At 38.5% G+C, this 8,888-nt stretch overlaps 2 protein-coding genes across 3 annotated transcripts; one reads left to right on the top strand and one right to left on the bottom strand.

Moving 5' to 3' along the window:
* The first annotated feature begins 2,433 nt into the window (after positions 1 to 2,433).
* LOC134655349 (ribonuclease kappa-like) lies at positions 2,434 to 3,917 on the top strand. The gene is made up of 2 exons (XM_063510799.1): positions 2,434 to 2,604; positions 3,708 to 3,917. Exons 1-2 carry the CDS (start codon positions 2,458 to 2,460, stop codon positions 3,888 to 3,890), a joined length of 330 nt encoding a protein of 109 aa, XP_063366869.1. The 5' UTR covers positions 2,434 to 2,457; the 3' UTR covers positions 3,891 to 3,917.
* A 1,046-nt stretch (positions 3,918 to 4,963) lies between these two features.
* LOC134655536 (testis-specific serine/threonine-protein kinase 3-like) lies at positions 4,964 to 8,528 on the bottom strand. 2 transcript variants are annotated; one of them, XM_063511009.1, is made up of 6 exons: positions 8,218 to 8,528; positions 7,069 to 7,238; positions 6,712 to 6,861; positions 6,189 to 6,462; positions 5,752 to 5,922; positions 4,964 to 5,149 (listed from the first exon to the last, which is right to left on the bottom strand). In XM_063511009.1, the coding sequence occupies exons 1-6, from the start codon at positions 8,395 to 8,397 to the stop codon at positions 5,063 to 5,065; spliced, it is 1,032 nt and encodes a 343-aa protein (XP_063367079.1). In that variant the 5' UTR covers positions 8,398 to 8,528; the 3' UTR covers positions 4,964 to 5,062. The 2 variants fall into 2 exon arrangements, with proteins under 2 accessions (XP_063367079.1, XP_063367078.1); XM_063511008.1 differs by having other exon boundaries at positions 5,752 to 5,925.
* Positions 8,529 to 8,888: the final 360 nt, after the last annotated feature.

Consider the following 8,888-nt stretch of genomic DNA (forward strand, 5'->3'; position numbering starts at 1 on the left):
AAAAATACTTTTTGTTCTATGACTTAAGTACCTACTCACAAAGTTGTCAAAAAGCAAACTGCCAGAGAAGCAACAACGCGAACGTTATTTTCAAAATGCTTCATTTTTGTGGCGTATGTTATATGTGCTTGAGTATTTGGGGCATAATTCAACTGGTAAGTAGCTAAAAAACAGGTTCTTAATGGGTTCTTACATTTTCAAATATTTTACATAAATGTTTTACACAACTATCTACATGGCGTGACATGGCTTTAAAATTTCATCAGGCCCATAGACAAACCGAATTTGGTGATTTTATAATTTATAAATACCATAAGTGGTGTATGTGCGAGTATATTGCTAAACGGTAGGGTTCGGGAAGTATAAGTGAAGCTACAAAAAAGTTGCGGAACTTGCGGAGGTTCAACTATAATTATTATTTTACCTTATTTCCTCGCACGTTTGGAGAAAAGCACTATATATGCCTCGGCAGGGATAGCAATTCGTGGATTCGTCTTCTTCGAAACTCATCCATGAATTGCCCTTTCCCGGCCTCTGCAATAATGTACTATTCTTGTATTCTAATAATATGCATTTATACAAAGATTCAAGTCCCGCACTCAAAAAAATGTTTGATCTCCATACAAACTGTCAACCCCTATTTAACCCTTTTAAATGTCGAATTTTAAAAATTACTTTTCTTGTATTCTTATAATATGCCCTTATACAAATATTCAAGTCCCGCATTCAAAAAAATATTTGTCGAATGATGAATGAATTTTCAAAAACGCTGAAATTAGTTTTCTTCTCTTTTATTGTAATACCTTTTTGCAAAGTTTCAAGTTCCTAGCTTAAAATAAAAATTTCACCCCAAGATGAACTTTCATCCCCTTTTTTACCCCCTTAGGGGTTGAATTTCCAAAATAGTTGCAATTACTTTTTTTTGTAGTCGGCTAGGTATTATGCCTTTCTAAGAAGTTTCAAAGCATTTGTAATAATGGATTCAAACTTTCAACCCCTTTTTAACCCTGTTAGGGGATGAATTTTACAAAACGCAGAAATTACTTTTCCTGTCTTTTAATAATATCCCCAAATACAAAGATTCAAGTCCCGCGTTCGAAAAAATGTTTGATATCCATACAAACATTCAACCCCTTTTTCACCACATTAAGGGATCAATTTTCAAAAACACTGAAATTAGTTTTCTTGTTTTTTAATTATATATCTTTTTACGAAGTTTCAAATTCCTAGCTTAAAATAAAACTTGTACCCCATACAAACTTTCATCCCCTTTTTTACCCCCCCAGGGGTAGAATTTTTCAAAATCGCTTCTTATCTCTTTATAAATGCAACCTAGTGTGCAAGTTTCAACTTTCTAACTTTTGTAGTTTCGGCTCTGCCTTGATGAATCTGTCAGTCAGTCAACGGGCTCAGCACGGTTCCATTTTTATCGGCTATCACTAAGCCCGTCACTTTCGCACTTACATACTTGTTAGAACGTGACAGGCATGGTGATAAATGATAAAAATGCGACCGTGCTACTAGGGCAGGACACGTGCATTTATATATATAGATAAAAGCAAGTGTACAATGTGCGTGCCGCTAAAATTCAGAAATGAGCCCCGATACGATCAAGGAAGTTATATGGTGCGTTTTTACCTCAAGCGTGTGCTTTTGAAGATATAAGTGTAAGGGCTGAAAGTTTCGCCCAGGCCCAGACCCAGAAGCAGTCGTTTTGTTTTTAAAATTTGAACCTTATAACTTAATAGACGAAAGTTCAGAATAGATCGTGAAATATATTCCTACAAAAATTGCCTGCCTGGTGTGGTGTCTCGGGTCTCGGAGGCTAGACATTTCTAGAACAGTCCAGAACATTCGAAAGTATTCGAGAGCATTCCACAGCATTTCAGAACATTCTGCGGAATGTCTTCAAATGTTCGAGAACATCCATCTAGGATCATTGTGGAATATTCCAGAACACTCTCGAATGTTATGGAATATGCTGGAATATTGGGGGCCATTTGATTTTTTTACAACTACCACACAGTAATCACATGTCAAGTCTCTGAGCGAAGCCGGGTACTTATCTCAGCTAGTATAATTATAAATTTTATTAGGTAACTCGTGATGATCATGACCCCCGCGATACAGGCCATGCCTAGTGTTCACTGTAACGTGCCTGTTAAACTTTTATTGACAATAAAAGTTTAACCACTGCTGCTGCTCACCCTCAACTCACACCCCGCTGATTGCTCGCAACCTCAGTTGCGAGCAATCAGCGGGGTGTGAGATTTCCATCCAGCGTGCCACCCGCATATAAATAAATACACGGACATACCGCTGGTCGCCATCACTTGAACATCCGTCCACTCAGTTTGAAACTTTACTGAAACAGGCCATGCCTAGTGTTCACTGTAACGTGCCTGTTAAACTTTTATTATCAATAAAAATATTGTTATTGTTATATTGCAGGTAATAATGGGTGTATTATACAGGGTTGAATCCCTAGGTTTAATCGAGGATACTGAAGCGCATGAGTTCGTGGATACCCAAGACTTTATAAAACACACGAAAAAGAACTATGAAACTGTATGTATGTCACAAGGAAGAAATTTATTCATCTCATTATAATTTCATAAACGAAAGAACTTAGTATCATTCAATTTTGACGACTGGTCTGGCCTGGGTAGCTGGGTATATAGTGACCCTGCCTGTTAAGCCGCGGTGTCCTGGGTTCGAATGTTCGAATCCTAGTAGGGCATTTATTTATTAGTGTGATTAACACCGATATTTGTTCCTGAGTTTTGGGTGTTTTCTATGTATTTAGGTATGTATTTGTATATAATATATATCGTTGTCTGAGTACCCACAACACAAGCCTTCTTGAGCTTACTGTGGGACTTAGTCAATCTGTGTATAAGAGAGTCCTATATTATTTATTTATTCAAGAGTGCAATGGGACTAAGGTAACGTAACAAAGCATTTTTTACTACGTACGATGGTTTTGAACAAAGCACATAAGTTATGTGTATGCTAATTTAAGATTCTGGAAGACAATGTTTTAGGACTCGAGCGGCTATAGATACTGTTTTGTGCCCTTGTGGGCAGATTTAATAAATATTTTTAATTTTAAAATATTCGGGTCGGTCTAAAAAAAAACGCTTAGACCTATATACCTACCTACCGACCCACCTACCTAACACTTAGTTAGAAGATGCTCCATATCGTATTAGCGAGTGCTGTTGTAGAAAACTACCGAGATCAACCGCGGAAATGAAACCCTCTGTACCTAAAGTAAGAGTACCTACGGTTTTAGCTGAGCCCGCGGACTGGACGCAAGCGTCGCGCTGTAAATCAAGGCCGTTCCAAAGTCAAAGTCAAAATATACTTTATTCATGTAGGCCTAGCAACAAGCACTTATGAATCGTAACATAATACACGTACCTACGTTTGGTCAAGCGTAATATATGAATGGCCTTGATTTGCCACGCCATGTACGCGCCGCTTTCGTCCAGTCCGCAGCCTCAGTTGCGAGCAATCAGCGGGGTCTGAGATTTCCATCCAGCGTGCCACTCGCATATAAATAAATACACGGACATACCGCTGGTCGCCATCACTTGAACATCCGTCCACTCAGTTTGAAACTTTACTGAAACTTTTCCTAAAACTAACGGCAAGTACATACCACATAATTTGAAACAATAAACGTTAATGCATGCATTTTCTAGGTGTCGACAAACTGCTTCATCGCCGCTGCTATTTACGTACTGATACTGGGCTGTTCTTTCCTGTGCATCCACAAGGCGAATAAAAAAGCGAAACTAAAAGAGGCTAAACTGCTAGATGACAAGTTAAGCTGCACAGTCGAAGTCGTTGAGTTAACGGAGAAGCAAAAGAAAAAGATCACGTAGGAAGCTGGCCTTATCTTTTATGGCGCAATCACACAACCGATTTTTTTTTGCCATATGCATGCGGCAAACGAGCCAGTGTGACTGCGCCATTACAACATTATTAGTTTTTTTAGAGAGAATTAATAATAATGTCCTCTAAATTGAATTTTATTTGTCTATTAAGAAAACGAGTACCTACCTACCTAACTGTATATCTATAGTACCTATTATTACATTAGGTACATACCTGGGGTAGTAAAGTGTTTGATCTGAGGCTTTCTTATTTACCTACTAGCCGAGGTGTGAGTTGGGTTACCTATTGTATGTATTACGGTTCAGCTCAATCAGATACCTAATGGATACCTAGTTGCAATTAACCTTTTGAACGCCAATGACCGATATATACGCACCGCAGGTCCAACGCCAAAGACGTATTAATCGGTCATAGACCACAGAGCAACATAGACCTAGGTGCATATGCATAAAGTTCAATTTCAGTTTTGACACTTCGGTAACGTGGCATATGAGTGACAGCTTTTGTGTTTGACACGGCGTGGAAAAGGTTAACACGCTCACTGTCCCCATACAAAATGATATTTCAAAGTCACACGTCCAAGTGTTCTTCCACTTTGAGCTGTTAAGATTTAGTGTAAATAGTCTAATTATATATAGTGTAAGTATAAGTTGTTCATAAATGCCATATTTGATCTCATTTTCTTATATTATTTCCAAAATGTTAACTATTTTATTTTATTGTAACTACAGTGTACCTACTTCAAACACAATCTTGTGTTGTTGATGAATAAATATGATGATGATGAGTGGAAGCATGGACTCCTTAAAAAGCTTCATAGCCCCACCACCTGGACAGGGAACGCTTAAACTTACAATATTTTAATCAAATAAGTACAGTCAGCATCATAATAATTAATAAGTAGATGGCGACGGCTAAATTTAATCAAGATCAGAACACTTTGGCCGTCACTATCTATGCAGACTCTAATACTTACCTGTAGAAACAAATAAGATGCCTATTCTAAGTGATGACTGATATGCAGTAATAATATCTACGGGTCTATTAAACATAAAAGATGGGTATTTTAAATTCTTTATTGAATATTGGCATTGGAAAGAGTAAAGTTGTGTTTTGAACTAAATTATGAATAGCATATTGACTGGCGAAAATTAACAATTTAACCGATTTCACTTCTTCCTATGGGTCTCTCAAATGTCGTTTCTATATTTACATTCTTTATTTCTTTGCTATTTGAAGCACTTTCCTGAAAAAAGATGATACAAGTTACCTGTAAATACCTACATTTCGTTTATTATTCGTTATCTGAGGGTCTACTGCGAAAAATACAAAAATTGGAATTTCGTCATCTGCCTCTCTATCGCTCAAATAAATGCAAATAGAGGCAAATAAAGAAATTTCGGGTTTCGCGGTAAGCCCTCAGTACGGATATGATGGTCGTTCTTGTCTACGTGACAGCGTGATAAAACGGTGTCCGTCACTTTCTTTCCCACGGTGTTAAACAGTGACAGTTATTTTATCACGTGGATAAAGATGGATAAAGCTATCCATAATAGGCTGGCTGATCTTCGTCAAATAGGGAGCACATACATACTAAAACATAGTTCATACATATATATACAGATTTCTTATCAAAACGGCCAGTGTAGACGTGCCAAGCAAGGCCCATCTACACTGGCCGTTTTGTGCGCGAGGAAATTGCCTTGCGCGTATGCTTGCTCTGTGTGGACCCGGCACAGAAAAAGGAAAACAGAGAGGATTGTTTAGGGTGGAACAAGTACATAGACAACTTTAGGTAGGTACTTAATAGTGTTGGATTGGAGGGTATTCAAAAAGTCTTGCACCAACCTGGGCCGCATCTGCCTCCTCGTCTCTCGGTTGGTTGGGATTAAGCCAGGGGTCAGCAAGGATCTGGGGTATCTTCACTCGCATCTTTAGAGGCGCTAGGACCTTGGTGATAAGCTTCCGGCAATCTGCGGAGACTCTGGGTTCGCGAGGGAATGACACTTTATTCTGGACCTGCTGTAGTAATGAAGATTCTTAAGTTCAATGAAGTTTTTTAGCGAATTTTGTAAGTCAAACTAGCAAATACTGATGTTTATTGAAGTTTTTTCCCACAATTAAATTAAACTGTCCAGTGTTGTCAGCTGTGTGCTGTGATTTTCAGAAAAGTTTACGAAAATTCTTTTGAAGGCATGTATCAAATAGATCTGAATAAATGGTGTCAAAGGACTTGACAATTATATAAATATAGATCTTCGTTTGTTACCTAAATAGACACTTACTTTTAATAACTGCGTATAGTTGGTATCATCAAACGGCAGCCGCCCATACACGATAGCGTAAAGAACAACCCCCATGCTCCAAATATCTGAGTCCTGTGGCTTGTAAGGAACCCCCTTTAGAATTTCAGGAGAAGCATACGCGTAGCTGCCGCAAAAGGTTTCACTCAACGCATATATCCCGTTCTTAGGTTTCATGTGGCCTCTTGCAAATCCAAAGTCTGATAGTTTTATGTTGAGACCATGGTCCATTAGGAGATTTTCGCATTTGATGTCTCTGAAGAAATAAAACGGTTAGGTAAGGCAAGAAACTTGCGGAAGTTGAAGGACGATTAGCGATTAGATATGCGACTAAAGGGGGTTTTAAGGAGTTATAGGTGAGTTGACAAGGTACGTATCGTAACTCGTCTATAAGCTGATCCTTGCGGATAATATCAAGTAGGTCGCCATTTTCTGCTATTCTAATACTATATAAATAAACCCTGTGGACGTGTTGAGAGTGAGACTAAAGGGGAACCAAGCTAACCTATGAACGACGCCGCGCTCGTGGCAGTAGTCCACCGCTTCGACCAGCTGCCGGAACCATCGGCGCCCACGCGCCTCGTCTATATGCTGATCCTTACGTATTATGTCGAGTAGGCTGCCGTTTTCTGCATATTCCATTACTATGTAAACCCTGTAATAATATTTGTTACACAATCACAGCAATTGCAGCTCTCTCAATGAGCACTGGATTATTACAATGTCAATGTACAGGTTTGCTCATCAGTCATTTACTCTTAGCGGCATTGGAATTATAGAATCAAAGCGTAGTAAATTCTTACCGTACCTACTAACTAATATGCCTACCACTGTTTTAGTTTTTAAAGTGGATTTATTAGACCTGTGTGTTGTTTCGATGGCCTGTAGGAATCGTATTAAGTTTTCATGCTTGAGCCCCTTTACAACTTCTATTTCTCTAGGTAGAAACTTCTTGAGATAGTCGCCCGGCGCTTGGAACTTACTTATTATTTTTATTGCAACTTGGCAATTGTGCCTGTCGCTGGATGCTACCTGGGTAAACGTATGTTATTTTAATCATTAAAATTTATAATAAAAAACATTAACGTTAATTTTAAGGGATGACGTCCAAACCATAGACCTATTACTTATATTACTTGTCCAAACATCATGAACAAATACGAAGAGTAGAAATTTATAGCTGACTGTAGAGGTAGGGTCGACTACAAAGAGATGTATCCGCTTTTTCACCTTATTACAAGGCAGTAAGGTGAAAAAGTGGATACATCTCTTTGTAGTCGACTGTACATACGTAGGTACTCCTCTTTGTAAAGTGTAAAGTTATCATCCGCACAGTAAGCCGATTTCTAACGCGCCTAAACGTAGGTATAGTTTGTAGCTTTCTAATAGACCCCGAAGGCTAATCCTATTGTCTATTGTTAAGAAAAACCGCTCGTGCCACGTGCCACAACCACCTGCATAAAAAATCGGTACTTCGGTTACTGAGTGCCGGCGAGTCGGACGCTACAGAACCAGTCTAAAATGTGTCATCGAGATGCGTAACAAAGGCGCGTTATCGGAGAGCGCACCTACACTGGTTTTTTGAGCGTTGGACTAGCCCGCGCTCAGGTGCCAAATAGAATAATTAGGACCCTTTTTTGCAGGTAAGTAGCACGTGCGGTTTTACTGAACAATAGACAATAGGATAAGCCTTCGGGGTCTACTAGAAAGCTACAAACTATATATATGTGTTCATTTATTATAGGCTTCCTATGACATTCGTTGTGGTATATTTCAACTCTTCAGGTGCTATGTATCAGACACCAGGAAGTGGGTTAAGTACTGTGGGTTAAGCGGGTAGGTAGTGCGTATATTTAACTTGCGAGATTAGGTAAGTACTTAACTAAGTACATGCAACTACATGCGATGCGATGCGAGAAGTTCAAGTTTACGAACTCATACCTGTAGCCCCTTTAAGTAGGTATTAGCTATTTTAAAATAATGAATACCTAAGTATGTCTTATTTTGTTACCTTTACGGTGGCGTAAGAACCCGAGCCAATAGTCCTACCAAGTATGTAGCCATGGGTTTCCAGCACAGTTAATTTTCTTTCAGCTTTTGCTGGTACCGCACCAGTATGCACGGTAGCCGTGGGCTCTGTCGACATTTCGCCGAGGACATTTTCATTGGCTCTTACATCCGGCCCCGGCATATCACAGTAAATTTAATTTGCTTTAGGAACGTATTGAATTTTGATCATTGTTCATTTTGCCGAATAAATATATTTTGTATTTTTTACGGGTTTATATTTCACTCATTCATTTTGTCAAGTGATTTGATTGACGCAGAGACTTCGTTTTAAATTAACCGCGTGTCATAAAATACATTGCCAGTGTTCTTTAAAATTGTCTGTCCCACTTAAAAAAATAATATTATATTGCATTTTCATTCGTTGTATTGTAGCTTTGTTAATAATTCGTAATTATATTTACATAATGTACTTACATACTATAAATTTTGAAGAAATCTAATAATTACTTATTGATTAATTCAAACAAGATTCCAGGGCATGTATTCTATCTGTCAAACACGTCAAACATCTGTCAACCTTAAGGTTTCGTTTTCAGTAGTAGAAAAGTGCCACAATGGTCTACTTTTAACCAATCAGCGTAGAAAATGACAAGGTACCGGAAACATATGGTC

The sequence above is a fragment of the Cydia amplana genome, chromosome 16 (genome assembly GCF_948474715.1).
Source record: "Cydia amplana chromosome 16, ilCydAmpl1.1, whole genome shotgun sequence".
NCBI classification, from domain to species: domain Eukaryota; kingdom Metazoa; phylum Arthropoda; class Insecta; order Lepidoptera; family Tortricidae; genus Cydia; species Cydia amplana.

What these genes read in the sequence shown, in the direction of transcription:
- LOC134655349 (XM_063510799.1), top strand. Translation starts at nt 2,458, where the DNA reads ATGGGTGTATTATACAGGGTTGAATCCCTAGGTTTAATCGAGGATACT. An exon ending in GAAGAAATTTATTCATCTCA is followed by an intron (nt 2,605 to 3,707) that starts TTATAATTTCAT and finishes TGCATTTTCTAG; the next exon opens with GTGTCGACAAACTGCTTCAT.
- LOC134655536 (XM_063511008.1), bottom strand. Translation starts at nt 8,397, where the DNA reads ATGCCGGGGCCGGATGTAAGAGCCAATGAAAATGTCCTCGGCGAAATG. An exon ending in GAGCGCGGCGTCGTTCATAG is followed by an intron (nt 6,463 to 6,711) that starts GTTAGCTTGGTT and finishes TTATTTCTTCAG; the next exon opens with AGACATCAAATGCGAAAATC. An exon ending in AGGAGGCAGATGCGGCCCAG is followed by an intron (nt 5,150 to 5,751) that starts GTTGGTGCAAGA and finishes ATCTTTTTTCAG; the next exon opens with GAAAGTGCTTCAAATAGCAA.